General features: G+C 46.2%; 2 protein-coding genes across 2 annotated transcripts in view; both read right to left on the reverse strand.

The window, feature by feature from the left end:
• Positions 1-1,716: 1,716 nt before the first annotated feature.
• Positions 1,717-8,166, reverse strand: mars2 (methionyl-tRNA synthetase 2, mitochondrial). The gene is made up of 3 exons (XM_007890915.2): positions 7,784-8,166; positions 4,739-5,073; positions 1,717-3,022 (listed from the first exon to the last, which is right to left on the reverse strand). Exons 1-3 carry the CDS (start codon positions 8,064-8,066, stop codon positions 1,820-1,822), a joined length of 1,821 nt encoding a protein of 606 aa, XP_007889106.1. The 5' UTR covers positions 8,067-8,166; the 3' UTR covers positions 1,717-1,819.
• Positions 8,167-8,528: 362 nt separating this feature from the next.
• The window catches only part of ccnb3 (cyclin B3), an 18,687-nt gene continuing 4,882 nt past the window's right edge, over positions 8,529-22,333 (reverse strand). The window contains exons 3-12 of the mRNA XM_042340652.1: positions 19,729-19,812; positions 19,066-19,169; positions 18,501-18,642; positions 18,055-18,153; positions 16,602-16,694; positions 15,386-15,523; positions 14,355-14,510; positions 13,278-13,427; positions 12,142-12,272; positions 8,529-9,810 (exon numbers count right to left, since the gene is read on the reverse strand). Coding sequence (XP_042196586.1) covers positions 9,741-9,810; positions 12,142-12,272; positions 13,278-13,427; positions 14,355-14,510; positions 15,386-15,523; positions 16,602-16,694; positions 18,055-18,153; positions 18,501-18,642; positions 19,066-19,169; positions 19,729-19,812 — 1,167 coding nt within the window. The 3' untranslated portion in view covers positions 8,529-9,740. The remainder of the gene's footprint in view (positions 9,811-12,141; positions 12,273-13,277; positions 13,428-14,354; positions 14,511-15,385; positions 15,524-16,601; positions 16,695-18,054; positions 18,154-18,500; positions 18,643-19,065; positions 19,170-19,728; positions 19,813-22,333) is intronic.

The following is a 22,333-nucleotide window of genomic DNA, read 5'->3' on the forward strand; positions in this document are numbered from 1 at the left end:
CTGCCACATTTCTCTCACAAATATAGTCAATTCACTTTACAGCCTATTCTGTGAAGCGCTTTGAGACGTCTAGAAGACGTAAAAAGCGCTATATCAAATGCAAGGATATTATTATTATCCTCTGTGTGATGGGAAGCCAGTGGAGTCGCGAGGATGAGGGCTGCAGAGTTCTGGATGATCTGTAGCCTCCAGAGGGAGAAGTTGGGGAGGCCGACAAGCAGGGAGTTTGCGTAGTCGAGCCTGGATGTTATGAATGCCTGTATGAGGGTTTCGGCAGCCTGCGGTGCGAGACAGTGGCAGAGCCGGGCGATGTTGTGTTGCATAGGTGGAGTAAGGCAGAGTCATGGCACAGATGCGGTGTAGAAAGGATAGTTGAGGGTCAAACAAGATGTCAAAGGTCCGGACTGGCTTAGTAAGGTGGAGTGTGCAATCTTGGATGCGATGCTGTCAGCGCCTGAGGTGTGGAGGCACTGACGGGAGCCAATCAGTACGTTGGAGTGTGCATACACAAAAGTCAACTAGCAACCGAAAGAAAGATTGTTAAAGCTTCTGGTATGTTGTCACAGGACAGGAACGGTGGGTCAGACAAAAAAAACATTAAAAGCTCATAATCGCTAGCTCTACACCTTCTATTATCTAAGAAAAGCCACATGACTTGGGAAAATGACACAACAGAATTGGATAAGTGTATCTAACAACTTAGTGGTTAGAGCAGTTAGAGCACTCGCTCGCAAGCAAGAGAACCTGGTTTCGATTCCTGGGCAAGACAAAACATTTCCTTACTCCACACACCTGTGTTTACCTAGCAATAAATAGGAACCCAGTCGTGAGTCAATTAGTGGATCACTTTTGCAGGGATAATAATCAGGCTTATTTGTACATATTGTATTTTGAGATTGTAACTGTAAAGGTGTACTCATTACAATTCAGGAACTTTATCCTGTAATTCAAAACATAGGAAGGGCCAAGAATATCATTGACCTGCAGCTGGAAACAAACCAAACCAATCCCTTGAGCTCTTGCAGTTACACAAACTAATTGAAAGAGAAATCCTTATGCATTTAAAGATGCAAACAAGTAATCTCGTTCAACGCTCTGATTCAGTTTCTGATGTTGTTTTGATGACTGATGGATCAACTTCCACATATGAAGATGAACACCAGGACGACTGCTGTCCTGGTGGATTGTCTGTCAGACATCAATCCTGGATGAGAGCCAATTTCCTAGCTGAATGTCGAAAAGACCAAGGCCCTCCTGCTTGGCTCCAGTTGACGCCTCCTCACCTCAGATGCTGAAAGCATCAGTTCATGGATGCAATCTCCACCTCACTGAGACAGTACAGTAGCTTGGTGTCTTGTTCGACCCTCAATTGTCCTTCAAACCCCACATCCGTGCAATTACCCGTTCTGCCTCCCCCCACCTCCGCAACATTGTCTGCCTACACCACTATCTTTCCCGTCAGGCCGCTGTGACCCTCATCCACACTTTCATTGTGTCCAGGCTTAACCCCGCTCACCGAACTTCCCAACTCTTCCCTCCACAAATTGCAGATTATTCAGAACTCTGCAGCTCATGTCCTCTCCCGATCGTGAGCCGATCACCCTCATGCATAACTAAACAGATTAATTAATTATAATGATTTCACATTATTTCAAAGATAATAAACACCAAGATAAAGAGGTATCAACATCCAGAGAAATCATCAGTTCAAAAAAGTATAAAACAATGGTTTTATTACTTACAAAGATCACATTAAATAAATTCTAAGCATCACTGCTTAAGATAATTAAGGGAATGAAAGTCTCAACGTATATTTAAGTTATTTATGACTTGATCTTTTTCTGGCGTTTCTTTGAGTCTTCCTATCTGCTGTGTTAGTTCTTTCTAACCTGTTAAACAGGAGCCCAGTGTCAGTTCCCAGCTTTCTTCCTTCAAACAGGCACTCATTGTTGTGATATCTAGCTAAAAAATTCAACCATCGCCAGTCTCGCTCGTGCAGGTTGACTGCAAGTCGTGAAAGCAACTTGTCAGCGATGGTTGGCACGACTGGCTGCAACAGGATTCCATAAACACGCAGGCACTCCAATGTGACGTGAAGAATAGTTTCCAGCCAGCTCCTATCGGCAGCATTCTCCCGGTCAAGTTTCCAGGGAGCATGGCGGTGGAAAAAGGCGTTGGTTAGACGCACACACAAATTGATGGCCTCCAAAGCCTTATAAATGCGGAATTCGTCAAAGTGCCGTTTGACATCTAAAGGCAACCGCTCAACCAGTTCAATCAACTTGTAGTCTTCGGTTGTGGCTCTCCCAAGACAAACCACTTGATGCTCATGGTGCCTCTTAGGGAAACAATGGTTTGAAAAACGGGAATAGATTTGGTCAGGATTTATGTTTGTACCTGTGCAACGGTTAAGGAGTCCTCCCAGTGAATCCGTTAGTTCAGCATTTAAAACTTTGAGCACCTTGTCATCATAGTAGTCACAGTCAGTATCTGGTACGCCTTGCCGCAGCAAGAAATATCTGAAACCATCAGCCGTGTATGCAGAAAATCGTTCCAAGGGATCAACAACATTACCAAGACTTTTAGACATTTTCTGACCATTGACTGTCCAATGTGAATGGACATAGATCTGTTTTGGTAGATGCAGGCCAGCTGCCATCAGGAAAGCAGGCCAATATATGGCATGAAACTTGAGGATGTCCTTCCCAACCACGTGATGAGCTGCAGGCCACCAATAGCTGTGGTCCTGTGGATAGCCAGCCACAGTAAGGTAGTTGACTAAAGCATCTAACCATACATAAATGGTCTGTGTCGAATCTCCAGGGACTGGGATGCCCCACTTCAAACGGTTCCTCTGTCGTGAAACTGATAGATCTGGCATCTCATCCTGCAGCCAGTGGACAACAATGTGATAAAACTTCTCTGGATAGATCACTTGTGGGTTGTTTTTCAGCCACTCTAACAGCAGGGGTCTGAAACTGGACAGTCTGAACATATAATTGTCCTCTTTAGTCCACTCAACCTATTGGTTAGAAACAAAAGGTGCTGTTTAGTATTTGCATTTCATCCCTCCAAAGTGCTTTACAGATGTAAAGTCTAACAACTATTTGAAATTAGAATTGTAGCTATAATCCTGATCAATAGTATATTCTCGGAAGAGACTAAAATTTGGGAGTTTGCTAATTATGGTTGTGAATTATAGCACAGTGATAATTATAGGCAGTCAGTCCTGTGTTACAGCTCTCTGCAGGTTGAACCTGCCCTTAAATAGGAAATATCAATTTGACACATCCACCTATTTGGCAGCATTCTGTATATTTATATTTCATGCATTCCTTGCAAAGCTCCACAATTCACTAAATCCAACTGATTCAAACCTCCACCATCTGAATCCTCACCCGTACATACTCCACACCCCCAATACCTCAGTCCTTGCTAAGCTCCAGTGGCTCCTATCACAAAATAGATTTCAAGATCCTCGCTCAGCCACAAATCATTTCATGCCCTGGCAACTCCCCATCTCTCCAACCTGCTCACACCCCACTCTTCACCCCCTTCACTCTGCTGTCTTGGGCCTTTTGCATGTCCCTCAACCCCTCTGTAATACCGACAACTGCTGTGCTTTCAGCCACTGCACCTGAATCTCTGGAACTCCTTCAAAATTACAAGACCCAAGAATTCATGTGATAAAGTACATGGGAGTCACATCCAAGTTACTAGGAAGCATGCCAGTGGAAAACCTTAAACTGTATTCATTCATACAGGTCACAAGTTTGGATGAAAAATAGAAATGGCACACTGGTACAGCAACAATTGTTCTCTTGAAGTTGAATTTGAATCATTTTTCAGAAGGAAAGGCACCTTACTCTACATCTGGCCTCAGCCTCTCTACCCCCACCCTCTGAACTCCATCACACATTCCCTTTGCCTCACTCCTGCCCTTGCCTCCTTCAAGGCACACCTCAAGAACTTCCTCTTCAACCGTGCCTTCGGCCACCCTCCAAGATCCCAATTCCTCCCCAGTCGGGTCCTAATCCCTGATTGTTCAGCGCCTTGGGACATCCTCCTGTGAAAGACGCCTTACAAATGTAATTTTGTATTGTATTGTAGCTAACCAACAGTATCTGGGAAGTGATCCATTGACAACACTGAGAGCGACAAACAACAACAAAGTACATTTGCATATCACCTTTCATGTCCGATTAATTTTCCTACAACCTTGATGAGCACTGAAATCAAACCTACAGAAAAATACTCAAAAAAGCAACACAAATGCTGTAACGCACTGATAGCAGAACAACTGAGCTCATTATTCCAGATCATTACAGCAGCCGCTCCCGCATTAGGTGCCACGCCTGTATTATGATCTTGCTACATGGCCTGTGTGCCAACCTGGTTCAGTTAGTACAGCATCTTGACTCCTAAGAGTCAGAAGGTTGTGGATTCAAGTTCCATGTATGGATTATAGTCTATGCTGACTCCAGTGTAGTGCTGAGGGTAAATTGCATTGTCAGATGTCCTTTGAAAAAAAAATCTCCGAAATAAAATAGGGCATTCACTTCATGGCTGTTTGTGGGACAATGCTATGTGCAAATTAGCTACTGCCTTTGCCGACAACACACAGAGTCACAATTTACAGTATATCCTATGAAGCACTTGACAATGTTATAAGGCACTATATGAAATGCAACGATAATTATTTATTATACCCCAAGTTCACTGACTGGATCAGAGTTACCTTGTGTCCACTTTCTAATGAGACCTTTACACTGTTTCCATCTGAATCCCTACTTTCTACAACCTGAGCGTCTGAGAGGAAGGTCTCGTCTGGAGTGGAATACCATCCTTCATATGTTCCTTTGTAGAGGTAGCCATTGTCACGCAAAACACACCAAAACTGCTCAACGACCTTTCTGTGACGCTCCTCTGTGGTTCGGATGTAATCAGTGTATGCAATTGAGGAGTTTTGGAACAGTGTCCTAAATTTGTCAGACACTTCAGTGCAGAAATCCAGTGGGTCTTTGGCTTCAGCATCTGCAGCTTGCTGGATCTTCATGCCATGCTCATCCGTACCTTAAAGAGATCCCACAGAGCAGCATTACAATCACATCACAGCCAACAGGACTTAACATAGCTACAAGCCCCTGTCACAATAACAGTGCTAACACCAGGAATAACTGGCTCTAATATTCCTAAAAGGTGTGAAAATTAAAAAAAAAATGTTTTCAACATATTTTTCTGGCATATCAATCTTTCCTTGTCTCATTCTCTCTTCTATATTTACATTTTAATTTACATAGACACTTAACAAATAAAAATAGTGTTTTTGAATAAATTTTCTCCCCCTCCTCCCTCTGGCTACAGCTTTCACTTACACAAGGGAAGGTTAGAAAATTCTTCTTTACATACATGATAATTTGGAATGTACAATTCTTTCCTGCAAAATTCTTGTTTTAAACGGAAATGAGATAGATACTTAAATACAGTTTACAAGGTCTCATCACATATTCAATACTTTTTCAATCAATCATACAATACATCCAACTATTTCAGCAGTAACAGTTGGACACTTCAGCTGTAAACTACCCATTTCAGCAACACAGATAATGTAGGTTGCTTGAAGAAAACCACTTTCTATCCAGAATAATAATAATAATAATAATAATCCTTGCATTTGATATAGCGCTTTTCACGTCGGGAGGACGTCCCAAAGCGCTTCACAGAACACACTGTAAAGTGAATTGACTGTATATTTGTGGGCGAACGCGGCAGCCAATTGCGCACAGCAATGTCCCACAAACAGTCGTAGATTGAAAATGACCAATTTATTATTGTTTTTTGTTTTTTGAAGGGATTATTATTAGGCTCTATGTGGAGTAAGGAAACTTGCCCAAGGTTTCGCCCTCTGCCTGGAATTGAACCCAGGTCTCTCACTTGCAAAGCGAGTGCTCTAACCACTGAGCTACAGGACTCCACAAGACTCCACAAGAATAAGATGCATTTCACTGATATCCAATGTTTACAACTCTAAACATCTGAATGGGCATCAGTACCCATTAAATGTATGTCAGATACTGTACTAACTCACAAATCAGAATGGGAGTAGGATGCCATCTAGTGAAAAGATGAAGCTATTGTGTTGTCATTTACCACTGACGCATTTTCGCTGTATACTGTTATTTAGTAAAATTGTAGTTTCAATATTATAAAGACAATTTAGTTTGTCTGTTACAAAGCTTTTAAACTATGGCATGTTAAGGTGTAAAACAGCATGTCTTTCACATGTACCCATTTCAAACATCTGCTGTGCGCAATTGGCTGCCGCGCTTCGCCCACAAAATACAGACAATTACTTTCCAGTATATTCTGTGAAGCTTTGAGGCCTCTCAAGAATGCGATTATCAATATAAGTTACATTATACACTATCATTTATATAAGCTCTTTCCCACAAGAACATCTAAAAACAAGCCACAAAATGAGATGAAATGCATATTGTGGCAAACAGCAACTAATTCGCATCAATAATATTCACAAACAGCACTGAGATAAGTAACCAATTAATCTGAATTTTGGAAATTGAATTTGTATGAGGGAGGGATATTATCCAGCAAGCCTTCTCTTTGAAATAAAGGACATGGGATTTTTTAACGACCATCTAAATCACATGGCACATTTATCAGTTCAATACTCAAGTCAAAAAAAAAGTAACCTGGAATAATAATAATCCTTGCATTTGATATAGTGTCTCATCCCATTGTTGAGATGTCTCAAAGCGTTTCACATGACATACTGTAAAGTTCAGTGACTGTATTTTGTGGTTGAAACTGCCAGCTGAGCACAACAAACAGCCATAGAGTGAGTGAACAATTTTTTTTGGGGGGTGGGGTGGGGAGGTTGTTGGCCAGGATTAAAGAGCTGCAAAAAGAGTTAGTTTGAAGTTTAGCAAATTTAATCAGGCAAAAAACAGTTTGCACAGCAATATAATAATAATCCTTGCATTTGATATAGCGCTTTTCACGTCGGGAGGACGTCCCAAAGTGCTTCACAGAACACACTGTAAAGTGAAGTGACTGTATATTTGTGGGCGAACGCGGCAGACAATTGCGCACACAATGTCCCACAAACAGTCGTAGATTGAAAATGACCAATTTATTATTGTTTTTGGTTTTGGAGGATTATTATTAGGCTCTGTGTGGAGTAAGGAAACTTGCCCAAGGTCTCGCCCTGTGCCGGGAATTGAACTCAGGTCTCTCACTTGCAAAGCGAGTGCTCTAACCACTGAGCTACAAACAGTGAGTGAGTGACCAATTTTATTTGGTAGGGTGGAGGTTCTCTCTTTGATATAATTGTAGTATCAAATGCAAATATCATTACAAAATCATTTCTGTGAACTCTGCGTTTCAGCCAAACCCCTAACAGATCGGGTGGTCCTCGCCGGACAGGCAGCGGGACAGCTTGGCCACAGCGCTACTGGTGGCACGCTTCGTGGTGTGAGCTGGGCAGCCTCCAGCAGGTACCCCAACACACACTCCGGGGTCACCGAGCCTCGGCTCCGCCAACCCACACCTAATAATTACCCGAATTAGGTAAATAGGATATGTCCCTCTGGGGGGGGGGGGGGGGGAGCGCAGTCCATTCCAGCAATCCATCTCCGGGATCCCCATGTGTAGATGGGAGGCCGGGAGTTCTCAGTCGGGTTTGGAGGCTTTAAGCAGGTGATGGGTTACGGTGTGAGCAAAGTCAGGGCCTCCCCGGAGAGCAGCGTCACCTCCTGTACATCACCTGTGGCGAACTTGGCGTGGGAGCCGGCGAGCAGCCTGGAGCGGTGCAGGGCGTCTGCCAGCGCCGCCGAGTACAGGTGGCCGATGTGAGGAGCCGCGTTCACATAGAAGATGGGGGTGGTGATGAAGAACGGGCGGGGGCTGGGCACCGAGTAGCCGCGGGGCAGAGCGGGGCCGCGCGGCGCTCCGCCAGGCCGCAGGCCGGGCCCCGGTGCGTTGCGAGGTGACAGGCGGAGGCCGGCCTTGCGGCACAGCAGCGCCCAGGCCAGGCGGGGCACTCTCATGACCTAAGCCCGCGCCACCCTCTCGCTCGGCCGCTCGGGGCTCGCGGGCGCCATTGAAACCGGATCCCGCGCGAGATGGCCTGAGGCACAGCCGGAGTGACCGGCACTGCACTGCACCGCGCGGGCGGGAGGGGAGGATTCTGCGCATGCGCACTCACGGGCTCAGCCGTGAACTGGAACCGTTAAGATTTGAAACTCTGCGCGTGCGCAGCCCGGCGTCAGGCCCCGCCCCCAACAGCTTACATGTACACCACGCCCGCTCACGCGGGGGCGGGGCCCCTGCCGCACGGGGGCGGGGCCTTGGTGGGGCGGGACCCTAGTGGGGGGCGGGATCCTGGTGGGGGGCGGGGTCTTGGTGGTGGTGGGGCGGGGCTCTGGTGGTGGAGGCGGGGCTTGTGGGGGGCGGGGCTTTATATCACTAAACTCTTGAATATGTTTGAATGAGAAAATAACGCCACGTAGTAACGTAATGGATTTATTTTATTTTACAACATGAACACCAGAGTGAAAGAACACTCAAAACACAGAGGGTCACCCGCACAACCCCACAGGACACAAACACCAGAGCTATTCACGGCTGTGAGTGTACCACAGACTTCTTTAAAGTTATTTATAAATACACAAAACATATCCGCAAAATCTTAAAATAGTTTGAAACACAAACAATGCAACATTTGGGAACTTTGAATGGCTGAGAGCTTCCCGCAGCCAAAGGCTGCTGTGTCTGAAGCAATGACCGGCTCGGAGACAGAAGGTGGTGTCAGTGGGCGCTCTGGGGCTCAACAGGGAAAGGGACGCTTTCCTGCGCTGTCAGCAGCGCTCCCCCTCTCACTAACTTTCCCCCCAATTAAACAGAGATCAAAGGTGCGAATTACAAACCTGCACCAAAAAGTTGGGATTTTTTTTTTAAAAAAAGTTATCAGACGTGGAAGATGCTGGAGAGATGCCGTGAACTGGGAGGAGCTGTTGGTCAGTTCACTCTCGGCCATCAATCCGGCAGAGAAAGTCACCCCGACAGGGCTGTCCTGTCCGGGGGCCGAGGGCACGAGGAAATAGTGACGAGGAAGCCAGTGCCACACACTGAGAAGGGCATCAACAGGAACGAGGGGAAAAAGTTTCTCTCCCTGTGGCACCAACGGCAAACATCTTCCACTTAGCTACAAACTTCCCAAATAACACAACGTTTCCACACTTTGCAGCTTCTGTCCTCTTTGTAAAAACTTTTTAAAAAATGCAAAAATAAAATCTACAAAGTAAGGAACTCTTAACACAAACAATGTCTTTTACATTTAACGATCAGCAAAAACACTGGGAACGTTTGCAGGTTCAATAGTACATTTTTCGAAAGCAAAACGAGATCCAGGAAATATCTGACAGGGGAGTGGGGTTTGTTTTACATGGGGCGCAAGTTTAGGACAGCAACAAGGAAGAGAGTATTTTTTTTAAAACAAAAGTACAATTAGAGTTTTGTTAGTCTTAAAAGTTTTTTTTTGCTGCCTCATAATAATTGGCCTTTCTAGGAATAATTACACAATCGCTTCATTTTAGCAGAGGTCACAGATTATACATCAGAGATACTGAGCGATGGCAAGTATTTACACACTATGTACAAAGCCAGTGGGGCTGGTGGTGTACTATAGTATATGGCTTTCGGCAAAGCTCAGCACATCCACATCAACAGCTCAGCTGCTCCTCCAGCTCCAGCACATCCATTGGCGGGATTTTGGCCACTTGAAAGAATACTCTGTTAATTAGGAAAAGAGTGAAATTAAACTCATTGCAGAGAGAGAAAGGGGGCAGGGGCAAGAAAGGGATGAGAAGAGATAGAAGTGGGAAAGGAAGAGGAGAGAGAGGGGGAAATGAGAAGCTGGGGGAGAGGGGAAGTGGAGAGCGAGAGAGAGTGTGAGAGAGGATAAGAAGGTGGGGGAGTGAGGAGAGGGGAGTGAGGAGAGGGGGAAGAGGAGAGGAATGAGAATGGAACTTGAAGAAGCATAAATTTGTAACAGGCGCTATCTCAGAACAGCACCTGAATTTGCCGTCAGCAGTTGCCCATCTTGGCTTTGTGGCTTCCACGCCTCTCACTAACTTTCTTCCCTCCAGAGGCATTATGCCTCTTTATCCAAAAAGACTCCTAGGGCTCAATATCTCATTCCTGTGTTAGCTGCGACATAGCGAGGGGGGAAGGGGAGGGGAGATGGAGCAAATCACATGTTCTGACTTAGGAGCAAGGCCCCTGGCTGCTTTTCCCCGGCCCTAATCCAGGGACAATTTTAGCCTCAACCACTGCTCCGGATGTGATCAGAACAGATCAGGAATGGGACCAGCTTCAGTCGGAACAGGGATCGGGGGGTTTGTCTCAGCATTTCTGGCTGAGAAGCCACGAGGATTCTGATTTACCACAGACTGGAAAAGACCTGCTCCATTTGCAGACATTCAACTAATTCAATTCCATAAAGCACTTTTAAACTAAAAACTGTTGTTGTTGGATACACTCGCAGAATTATTCCCCCCAGCTTTCCACTTCCAGAGACCAAACATCTCAAATAGCTTCACAGGCAATTCGGAACCCAGAACCCATCTTCAGATGAAACGTTCAGTCGAGGTTGCGTCTGCCTGTTCAGGTGGACATTAAAGATCCCGTGGCACTATTTGAAAAGCAAAGGGAGTTTCTTCCAGTGTCCTAGCCAATAATCCCCCAAACAAAAATTGGCCATTCACTTGATTGGTTGTTTGTGGGATATTGCTGTGTTCAAATTGGCTGCAATGTTCAGCTACAAATGCACAGTCAATGCACTTTACAGTAAAATCCTGCGAAGCTCTTTCAGATGTCTCAAAGACTTGATAAGAACCTAAAAACATAAGAATTTGATGGCGAAAGAAGACCAAGGTCCATCCAGTTCACCTTCCACCATCCTGGCAGTCACATGACATGTCAATGGCCCAAACAATATACTGTATTCCAAGATATTTATCTATTCTGTCTAATTTGTGCTTGAAAGAATCAATACTTTTTGCTTCTACAGTTTCCCTAGGGAGGCTGTTCCGTACATTTACTATTTACTTAGTACATATTTATTTAATATTTACTTAGGTCATGCGAAGAAAATCCCAAGCCCAAAACTGGAAGGTCCAATATAAAATATATTTTATATATACAAGGCACTATGTTAAGTGCAAGTATTATTAGAGAAGATATGGAGAAACTGTTTCCTCTGGCAGTTGTGTCGGTAACCAAAGGACACAGATTCCAGATAATTGGTAAAAGAACCAGAGGGGAAACGTGGAGAATTTTTTTTGGAATGCCCTGCCAGATAGTGTGGGGTAAGAGCAGGGGAGCGGGACTAGTTGGGCAGTTCTTTCAAAGAACCAGACAGGTACAATGGGCCGAATGGCCTCCTTCTGTGCTGTAAGATTCTATGATCTCAGCAGCCAATCTTGCAGCAGTAAAAAGATCCTAACAACAGCCATGAAAGTAAATAACTAATTTATCTGGAGGAATCGATTACCAGGATCTTTAACATCCACCTGAACAGGCAGATAGGACCTTGGTTAACATCTCAACCCGAGTGCCCACACCTCTAACAATGCAGCACTCCTTCCCCACTCACACTGTCCTGGCACAGGGAAACCTAGAACTTTCTCATCCAGAGGCCCGTGTGCTATTATAATAATAATCCTTGCATTTGTTATAGCGCTTTTCACGTTGGGAGGACGTCCCAAAGCGCTTCACAGAACACACTGTAAAGTGAATTGACTGTACATTTGTGGGCGAACGTGGCAGCCAATTGCGCACAGCAATGTCCCACAAACAGTTGTAGATTGAAAATGACCAATTTATTATTGTTTTTGGTTTTGGAGGGATTATTATTAGGCTCTGTGTGGAGTAAGGAAACTTGCCCAAGGTTTCGCCCTCTGCCTGGAATTGAACTCAGGTCTCTCACTTGCAAAGCGAGTGCTCTAACCACTGAGCTACAGGATTCCACAGGAATCAGCTATCAACTGAGCCAAGAATATGTGCCGTTCTACTGCACAAGCAGAATACAAACCGTGGCCTGTCCCATGCAGCAGCCCTTACTTGTGAGAGTACTTATAACGCACGGCCTTCAGCTTGTCATTTGGTCTGTTGTAAAGTAACAGATTCAGACGTCGGGTTAGTGATTGCAGATCAGCCACCTTGTATCCCGTGTAATGCTCCAGGGTCGGAGTCTGAAATACAAAGGCCAAATTCCAGGTGTTATTAGCAGCGCAGCTCGACTCCCTGCAAGACTGTAAACCTCACCCAGATCCCAGACAAGAGGACCTCAGTACAGTAAAGCTCACACATGTCATCTTCATAAATCGTATAATCTCCTTAGTCGTATATTCAACCGAGTACCATTCAGTTTCCTCCCAAACCATTCAGATTTCTTTGCACTAGTTGTATTAATCATCTCCTAACTTGCAACGCCACTCCCCTACTGTCCATCACTTACCGGCTGCATTGAATCACGGGAAACATAGTCTTGATTCGTCAACTCAAATTTAATTTCATTCCAACGCTTGTCGGTAAGTGGGCCTGCGGTGTCAGCTCAGCACAGATTGAATTGTGACAAATTATTCCCCGACCCGTCACCGCATACTCACTTACCGGCTGCAGTGAATTACACATTCGCAGTGTAGATTATCGATTAAATCGGATTTTATACGATTTACAGCTAAGCTTGCCTGCAACTCGGATGTCGTGTCAATCATATTAAATGTCATGGTCCCGACTAGTACAACTTATGTGCGGGGTGGGAGTGGGGGGGGGGAGGGGGGTAAGGGGGAGAGGAAGAAGTTAAGACATCGATCACTGAGACATTGGTAGCTGCTTAACTAACATTTCTGAGTAGCTAAAAGCTGGGAGAACATTGTGAAGAAAGTCACATAGACTTAAAGTCAAGAGACAACTCAAAGAGAAAGAGATGGTAAAATGAGACATCAATGAGAAGAGAGAAAACAAGACACGTGTGAAAGTGAAAGGCACAATATTGCAGATGCTGGAAATCTGAAATATAAACAGAAGTCGCTGGGAACCCTCAGCAGGTCAGGCAGCATCTATGGAGAGAGGAAAGGTCATGGAGCTGAAACACTAACAGATCTTCCTCTTTCCATAGATGCTGCCTGACCTGCTGAGTGTTCCCAGCCACTTCTGTTTTTATTACACACGTGAAAGTGCTGGACATGACTCACCCATCCCCCCAGGCCCTTCATCTTAAGGGCCAGCAGCAGGCAGGAGGCAGCCAGTTTGGAGGCTGTCTCCCAGATGAAGCCGTATTCCTGCAGGGTCAGCTCACAGACGTAGCGGCTGAGGGTCAGCGTCTCCAGGCTCGCTCTGCCGCACTGTCAGACATCAACATCCACGTCAGGAGGGGAAACGTTTCTCACACAAACACACAGAAGTCACCATTTAACCCGCAAAGCTTCACTCCCGACCATCGCACTAACAGAGCCGAGACCACAACCCATCGTTGTGAATCAAACTATGTGCATAGGAACAGGAGGAGACCATTCAGCCCCTCGAGCCTGTTCCGCCATGCTATTAAATCATGGTGATCTGTACCTCAACTACATTTATACGCCTTTGCTCCATATCCCTTGAAACCCGACCTAACAAACATCTATCCACCTGATCCAGCAATGCATGGCCTGAAGGCCTGAGGGAAACAGACTCAAAGATAACTTTCAAAAAGGAATTAGATAGGCCTTGAAAAAGAAAGATTTGCAAGGATATGGGACAAGAGCGGGGGAAGTGGGACTGATTGTGTAGCTCTTCCAGAGAGCCGGCACAGGCATGATGGGCCGAATGGCCTCTTTCTGTGCTGTAATATTCTATGATTCTGTTACACAGTTCAGGTGACTTCAGGCTCTACCTTCCCACCCCAGAGCCTTTGGGAACCGAATAGAGAGCAGGAGTGGCAACTCAGGCCGTTTCTCCTGAACAGTGATTTTAGCTGAGATCAGCAGAGACTGAGGAGCTCTGACCTGGGTGGACAATAAAGATCCCACGGTGCGGCTCGAAAAGAGAAGGGAGTTTCGGCCGCAGTCACTCTACATCGCAGTAAAAAAAAATATTTCACATCAGGACGTCTCAAAGTACTTCACAGTAAAATCCTGTGTAGTGCTCCTGATGTGAAAATATATTACAAAATACACTATATTATAAAATATACTACATTATATTTAAACGTATACTATACATTGGCTACTCCAAACCCAAGGATTATTATTATTATGAATATCAGTGTGAGGAGTCCTGAAGCCGCTCACCTTGGCGTATCTCCTGAGGAAGCGATAGGCCACTGGGATGTTGATGTCAAACTTCAGTGTCTTCAGGATGTTGACCTCCATGGAGAGCAGCTCCTCCCTCTGGTACGCATCGTCACAGATGTACAGGAAGTCATCCACACAAGGCGGGCAGCGCTCCTGTAAAACAGCACGTCACAGCTAGAGACCACCACAACACTGCGTTTACACAGCGCCCTTCACTCGAAGCATCCTCTCAGAGTGCTTAATAGTGTCGGAGCCTGACCTCGAGCCGGGGGGAGGGAGGAGGTGCCTGTAAACGCGGTCTCGTAGGAAGGTCTTCAGCCGTGATCTAAAAAAGGGGAAGAGTGGGCAAGGGAGGGCACAAGGGACATACAAGCCGGATCCAGTTGAGTGGACGGAGGCAGCGGATCGGGGCGTAAGGAAGTCGGAGAGATAGGGAGGTGCCGCGGCATGAAGGGATTTATAGTCAATATCATAGTTTCCCACCAGACCAGCTAGCAGCGGCCATCATGATAATCCTCTCAACACACTATACATCTCCCCCAACTCATTCAGACCCAGTAAGAGGCTGTGGATGCTGAATCAATTCATTTTTAAGACTAAGATCGATAGATTTTTGTTAGATAAGGGCAATAATAATAATAATAATCCTTTCATTTGACACAGCACCTTATCATGTCTTGGTGACGTCTCAAAGCGCTTTACGGAATATACTGTAAAGTGAATTGACTGTAAATTTTGCGGGTGAAACATGGCACAGCAGTGTCCCACAAACAGTCGTGGATTGAGTGAACCAAGGGATATGAAGCAAAGACGAGTAAATGGAGTTGAGGCGCAGCAGATCAGCCATGATCTAATAGAATAGCGAAACAGACTTGAGAGGCTGAATGGCCTCCTCCTGTTCCCATTTTCAAGGCAATATCTTGCCAAAATGACCTTTTAAACATCCACCTGTCCCCCCCAGCGCCCCCCGCCGCCCCCACCCAGACACAAGAGGTTGGTTTGGCAGCTGTTGGAGAGGAAGGACCTACATCGAACTTGGCTGCCAGGAGGATGGCGGTGGAGCCCAGCAGCTGCAGGTTCTCCTTCAGGCACATGGTGGTGGCCAGGAAGTGATCCACCAGCTTCACAGCCAGGTATAGAGTCTCGTGGTTCAGCTCAAAGTTCTCCTGAGAGAAACAAACAAACAGTAAACGTATGGAACAGGTTCCCTAGGGAGACAGTAGAAACAGAAAGTGTTGTTTGTTTCAAGAACAAATTAGATAGATTTCTGCTAGAAAATAATATCTCAGGATATAATTTGGGATACAATATGTCAAGTGACTGCGCAAGGAACGGTTGGTGGAAGGCGAACTAGATGGACCTTGGTCTTCTTTTGTCTAGCAAATGCTTATGTTCTTAACAAGCTCTTCAGATCAAACTCCCCCAGTATTGACAGGGAGGGAGGGGCGGGGGAGAGAGGGAGAGAGAGAGAAAAAGGCAATAATAAATCAGGCACCTGCAGGAGAGCACATTTTTGACAGACAGATGTCTGACCCATGCAGAGAAAAAAAAGTCCACCTCCTCTCTCCTACTTCCTATCTGTTTTTAAATCCCACCCGAAAGCCTACCTTAACGTCCACTCCCACCCCCAGCACACAGCCCTGCCCTGTGAAGAGCTCCAAATGGGCCCCAGATAATTTCCAGTTGTTTTCAGTAATTGAATTGTTTCAATTTGTGCGGTTTGAAATCATTGTTGTAAGTCAGTTTTCATCCACACACCCTCTCCCTCCCCGCCCCATCCAGTCCATTTAACCTGGCCCACCTGCCCCCTTCATAACCCGTTTAACGTTATGTTAAGTTTCTGAAAGGAAACAGAAAAATATTGCTTATGCGGCCCACGGATGTTTCTCAAATAGGGCATCCGGCCCTCAGCAGCCCAGAGGTTGGACCATCCTGTTTTAAGTGAGTTGAAGAAAGATGCCGGATGGATAATAGAAGTATTTCTCTTTGACCGTGCCTTCAGCTCCCCTCTCGACTCTCTTCCCCCTCCTCGCTCCCTCCCCTCACCCTGACCATTTCCCCCCTCCTCGCTCCCTCCCTTCCCTTCCCTCACCCTGACCATTTCCCCCCTGCTCGGGTCATGACCCAACTGTGCAGCGCCTTGGGACGTGAAAGGCGCTTTTTAAATGGAATCTTGTTGTTGTTGTTGTTGTTAGTCCCTTCACCCTGCAACCATCGAGTGTGGTGTAAGGTTGACGATCTCACCTGCACCTCCACCATCCAGTCCACCAGGATTGCCCTCATCTCAATGTTCAGATCTGGCTGCTTTTCCATGTATCCCTTCAGCACAAACATCTCCTGCCGGGCACGGAGAGAGCGACAGTGGTTAGAATGAAGTCACAGGAACTGCAGGTCGGGATCAAGTTCCAAATCAATCAGCAAACTCAGCAGTGGATGGTCCTGGGCCATCTCCTGAGACCATACATCAAAGCAGCCCACACCAACCAGAAGTTAGAACACTTCAACAACAACATGACATTTACATACAGGACCTTTCACGTTAGAAGGATGTCCCAAGGCGCTGGACAGTTATGGGTTTGCACCCCAACTGGGGGTTGGAATCAAGAGGGGTGGGGGGTAGAGGGGGTGGGAGGGTGGCAGAAAGCACAATCAAACAGGAAAGTCTCGAGTCGAGCCTTGAAGGAGGGAGGAAGGGAGGGAGGTGCTCTGGGATGGAGTTCCTGAGGTTTTTCAGTTCTTCAAGTCCACTTTCTGTGCAATCCTGGTTATCAGGAGGCACTGTGCAAAACTCACACCTGCACTGTTAAATTCGAGTTCCACCACGTCACAGTGTTAGCTCAACAGGTACAGACAGGGCTGCCCTGCCACACAGAGCTGTGTTTGGGCTCCAAAAAACCCCACCCTGTGCTACAATGAGACACGATAGTGCATTACCAGTCAACTTGTATCCTGAGCCGGTCAGCTCCCACACAAATAGAAAAAAAAGGCTGTTCTGCTGCAGCTGTGAATGCTCACTGGTGAAGTACGCAGGTGCCAGCCCCGGGGTCTCGGAATACTCTGGTCTAACCGTGTTAGGAGCAGCGCAGTGTGGGCTCAGACCAGATACTCGATGTGCAGACACACAGCGAGGAGACATCACTCTCTCTTTGCACACGAGTGCGCGCTGGGCTCTCGGACTCGCTGGTCAGCTGTCCCACGGCTCGAGTCTGGACCACACTCGGACTCATGGGCAGACGTCAAGAGACACACGCGGGGTCGAGTCAGGCCTGGAGGCTCAGGACGCCCGGGACACTGCATGGGATCGGGTCGCGACGACCCAATGCCGGTCACGTGCGGCAGCACTGTTAGTAATAGTTAGGATCATAGTATCTTACAGCACAGAAGGAGACCATTCGGCCTTTGAAAGAGCTGCCAACTAGTCCCACTCCCCCGCTCCTTCCCCATAGCCATGCAAGTTTTTCCTCTTCAAGCACGTATCTAATTCCCTTTCGGAAAGTTGTTATTCAATCGCCTTCCACCTTTCAGGCCGTGGATTGCAGACCGTAACAACTCTCGGTGTAAAAACATTTCTCCTCGTCTCCCCACCGGTTCTCTCGTTAAAACAATGAATAGTGGAAAGAACACAGAACCATATGTATTGTGGTCGTCAGAGAATATGGCTGTCGTGGTGGGTGGGGGTTAGGGATGGATCCCTCACCTCTCGCTCCTTCATGTAGTTGAAGATATCCTTGGCGTACAATGCGTTCAGGAATGGGTCGTTCAGGTTTTCTTCATCAACATCATCATAAGCAGGAATCTAGACAGAACAGGGCTCAGTGAATTCTCCTACAGTAAGCAACAGCTACCGGGTGTCGGTCACACGTTTAATCAGCCATAACGCCAGTCTGTCACACTATTGCCAGACATCTGCATGTCAAATGCTAGGAATCTCCATTTGGGAACTGGGAAGGGAAACTGCATATGAATATCAAACAACAGCAGCCCACAGCTGTACAGGCTAGAGCAATAATAATCTTTTCTTTCGATATAGTTGTCCATCACGTCTTCGAGATGTCACAAAGCGCTTCACAGAATATACTCTAAAGTGTAGTGACTGAGTATTTTGAAAAGTGAAATGCTGCATTCTTCCCTGCAGGACTTTACCTGCAGCTCTGGTTCCTTCTTTGGTGTTGTCACTGCGCTGGGCTCAGCCGGCACTTGTACCCGGTTCTCCTTGTCCACAACCGGCCTGCTCCTCTTTTCCTTCTGCTCAGGACCATTGTCCAGGAGGGCTTTGCGCCCAGAACTAATTGAAAAAACGTGTTGTAAAAGAAACTGAACTCATCTAATAATCCCTGCATTTGATACAGCGCCTTATCACGTAGCTGAGACGTCTCTAAGCGCTTTACAGGATATATTGTAAAGTGGAGTGACTGTTCTTTGGGTGAAATGCAGCAGCCAATTACGCCCAGCAATGTCCACAAACGGTGGCGGATTCAATGGATTTTTTTTATATAAAAGGGATTATTACCCCCGGAAAGCGATGCGCCAATCGACGAACAACCGGGTTCCTACTTACTGCTGGGTAAACAGTGGCGTTGAGGTAACGAAACTTGCCCAAGGTGTCGCCCTGCCCAGGAATCGAACCCAGGTCCTCTCGCTTGCAAGGCGAGCACTCTAACCACTGAGCTACAGTACTCCATAGGATCACAAGTAGAAAAACACTTACCTTTTGGGAAGATTTGCGGTATTTTTGGACACCTCCTGGGTGACGGTGCTTTCAGGTTTTTTGCCGGCTGATTTCCTGGTCACAATCGCTGGGTTCTGCTTCGCCTGGTGCAGGGAGAAAACACAGCCCCGATTTACACACAACCTGCAACACTCAAACCAAGGTAACAGCTAAAGATTCCACCATTCCTCCTTCCTTTGGGATTATATTTCTTTTAGGATTCCAGCACTTTGGGACGTCCTCCGGACGTGAAAGGCGCTTTACATATGTCATTTATTGTTGCTGTATCTCTAAACTATAGATGGCACTGATAGAAAGGAATAACTGCAGCTCTGGAGTGACCTTCACCCCTCCCACCCCCTCCCGTAAGGGTAACCCATGTCGCCTCGCAGTCTCTCTGCCAGACTCGTCCCTCGTGTATGGCTTTCCCTAATGCACTTCACTGCGTTTATATTGCTCCTTTCACTTCACGAGGACGTCTTAAGCCGCCCCCTATGCTCAAGACCCCATCCACCCTCCCCTTCCCGCTCTCTATTCTACACCCTCTTTCTCCAAGAGGCGACAGCACCCAATTCCCCCGCGCACCCCCCCACCACCCACCCCACACACACTGAGGGGCAGAGAGTCTGTAGCAGTACGGAGCAGAGCGCACGGAGTCCTTACGTTTGTAATGTCTCCAAACGCTGATCTCTTCTTGGGCCCACCTTGTGGTGATGAGGGAGATCTCTTGCTCTGACTGGGGTCATCCTGGACAAAAAGAAGATAAAACACACTATTATACACTGGAGCAGCACAGAGACAGGTGCAAAGCTCTGACCACAAGACAACAACAACTACATGCATTTACACAGCGCTTTTTATGATGGGAGGATGTCTCAAGGCACTGGACAGTCATTGGTTTGCATCCGAGCTAGAGTTAAGAGAGGTGGAAGGTGGACTGAAGGCATGGTCAAAAAGGAAGCCTGAAGATGGGATGGGCAGTCCGGGGGAATGGAGCAAGCCAGAGCCCGCTGAGGAGGGAGGGAAGACTTAGACCATTAACTTCTGCATTAAATGTGCATGTGATTTCCCTCCCCCTCCAGCCCAAAACATCTCCCAATTTTGCATTAGTGCTGTACGTGCGAAATCCAAGGAAGTTTTCTGCACAGAAGGAAGCTTTTATCCAACATGTTAAGTAACATGTTAAATTAAATTCAAGGCACGCCTCAAGACCCTCCTCATCGCCCGTGCCTTTGGCCACCCCATCCTCCCTTTCTCCTGATCCCGACCACCAGCTCGGGTCCAAATCCCTGACCATGGGCTTGGTCCAGCGTTTTGAGACATCCTCCCGATGTGAAACTGTGTAAATGTAAACTGATGTTAATGTTGTAACTGTGCATTTTTAAGTGATTTTTCTTAAAAAAATATATAATTAAAGCATATTGGGAGACATCCTGCCGTGAAAAGCACAACTCTATATAAAAGTCAATTTGTGTTGCATAATTAGCCTCACTCTCCGAAGTGCTTAATGATCTGTATGGCTCAGAATTTATTCAGGTACCGTCCCAAGGATTCAATTAATGCAGCCTTAATAACTATTAACCATGTTATTCTAAACCGTAACAGCAATCTGAAGAAATTTATCTCAATCTGTCCCCTAATTATCTGTTACCAATTCCCTAATTAAAGGAAATAGACTTTCTTCTCTCCTGTGTCTTCAGTAGTTTATTATTGTTTAAAACACTCATAACATCTCATATCGATTCTTTCAAGAACAAATTAGATTAGATTTCTGCTACAAAATAATATCTGTGGATACAAATATATAGTTTGGGACACTGACAGGCGACTGCCAGGATGGTGGAAGGCAAACTGGACGGTCTTCTTTCTTCTAACAAATTCTTATGTTCTCTTCAGCATTTAGAACTTAAATCCAGTCTTACTTTGAAAATTCTGCACCAACTTTTTAAAAAATGTAAAATAATGGATTGAGACATCATACACCGAGGTCCCGGGCGTCTGTCTGCCCGTTCAGGTGGATGTTAACGATGCCGTGGCACAACTTGAAAAGAGAAGGGAGTTTCTCTCTCCTGGTGTCCAGGCTATCAATCCTCCAAATAAAAAAAATTGGTCATCCACTTCATGGCTGAACACAAAATTGGCTGCCAATGTGCCTACAAATTCACAGTCACACTATTGTTAAAATGGGTTTAAGGATAAATGCAGATGACATGTTGGGCCTTGTGAGAGGTTAGACAATTAGTCAAGTTAGCACAGTCCTACTCTGATCTTTCTGAGCGTCAATAGCTAAGTTCCATTTTATTGTGTGTCAGGTATTGTTATATCTCTCAACGAGATGATAATGGGGATCAATAATAATCCTTGCAATTGACATAGAGCTTTTCACGTCTTCGAGACGTCTCAAAGCGCATCTTAAATAATACTTTAAAGTGAATTGACTGTATATTTGTGGGCAAAACCAGCAGCCGATTGCACACAGCAGTGTAACTTCACTGACCTGATGTTACTGTACCACACAGTTCCTTTGTTCCTAAAGCGCCTACATTTAACACTGCCACATTTATTTTTATATTTATAAATATATATATATATATATAAATGGTCTCACGGGACAGTTAACTAACAGGAAAGACACAATATAAATGCGAAGACTGCTTAGCATATACTCATAGTACCGCCTGGCTATCAAGGACAAGCTGATGCAGGTTTAGCCGATTGAACTCCCACAGTTACCCCAACGCGATCTGTCACCAAACTCTGCCTCATCCATAGACGGTGAACATGTGTGGAACTCTCAGTTTGGTTTGGATACTCTTAAGCATTGGGGGGGGGGGGGGGGGGTGTCGGGGAACCAGCGGTCCAAGAGATGCAAGACATCTGAACAACATGATAATCATCGTTGCATTTGATATAGTGCCTTTATCACATCTTCGAGACATCTACAAGTGCTTCACAGAATATACCGTCGAGTGAATTGACTGTATATTTTGTCATCAAAATGCAGTCGCCAATTGTGCACAAGAGAGTCCCACAAACAGTCGTGGATTGAATGACCAATTATTATATATTTTTCTCCCCCCCCTCCTCCTGCAACCATCTCCCCACCCCCCCACCCCTCCTCCTGCAACCATCTCCCCACCCCCCCCCCCTCCTCCTGCAACCATCTCCCCACCCCCCCCCTCCTCCTCCTGCAACCATCTCCCCACCCCCCCACCCCCCTCCCCAACCATCTCCCCACCCCCCCCCTCCTCCTGCAACCATCTCCCCA

The sequence above is a fragment of the Callorhinchus milii genome, unplaced genomic scaffold (assembly GCF_018977255.1).
Source record: "Callorhinchus milii isolate IMCB2004 unplaced genomic scaffold, IMCB_Cmil_1.0 Scaffold15, whole genome shotgun sequence".
NCBI lineage: Eukaryota > Metazoa > Chordata > Chondrichthyes > Chimaeriformes > Callorhinchidae > Callorhinchus > Callorhinchus milii.

Coding starts and splice junctions, on each gene's coding strand:
- mars2 (XM_007890915.2), bottom strand. CDS start 8,066: ATGAGAGTGCCCCGCCTGGCCTGGGCGCTGCTGTGCCGCAAGGCCGGC. Junction 5,074..7,783: donor CCACGCCAAGTTCGCCACAG/GTGATGTACAGG, acceptor GATCTCTTTAAG/GTACGGATGAGCATGGCATG. Junction 3,023..4,738: donor CATTAGAAAGTGGACACAAG/GTAACTCTGATC, acceptor TCTAACCAATAG/GTTGAGTGGACTAAAGAGGA.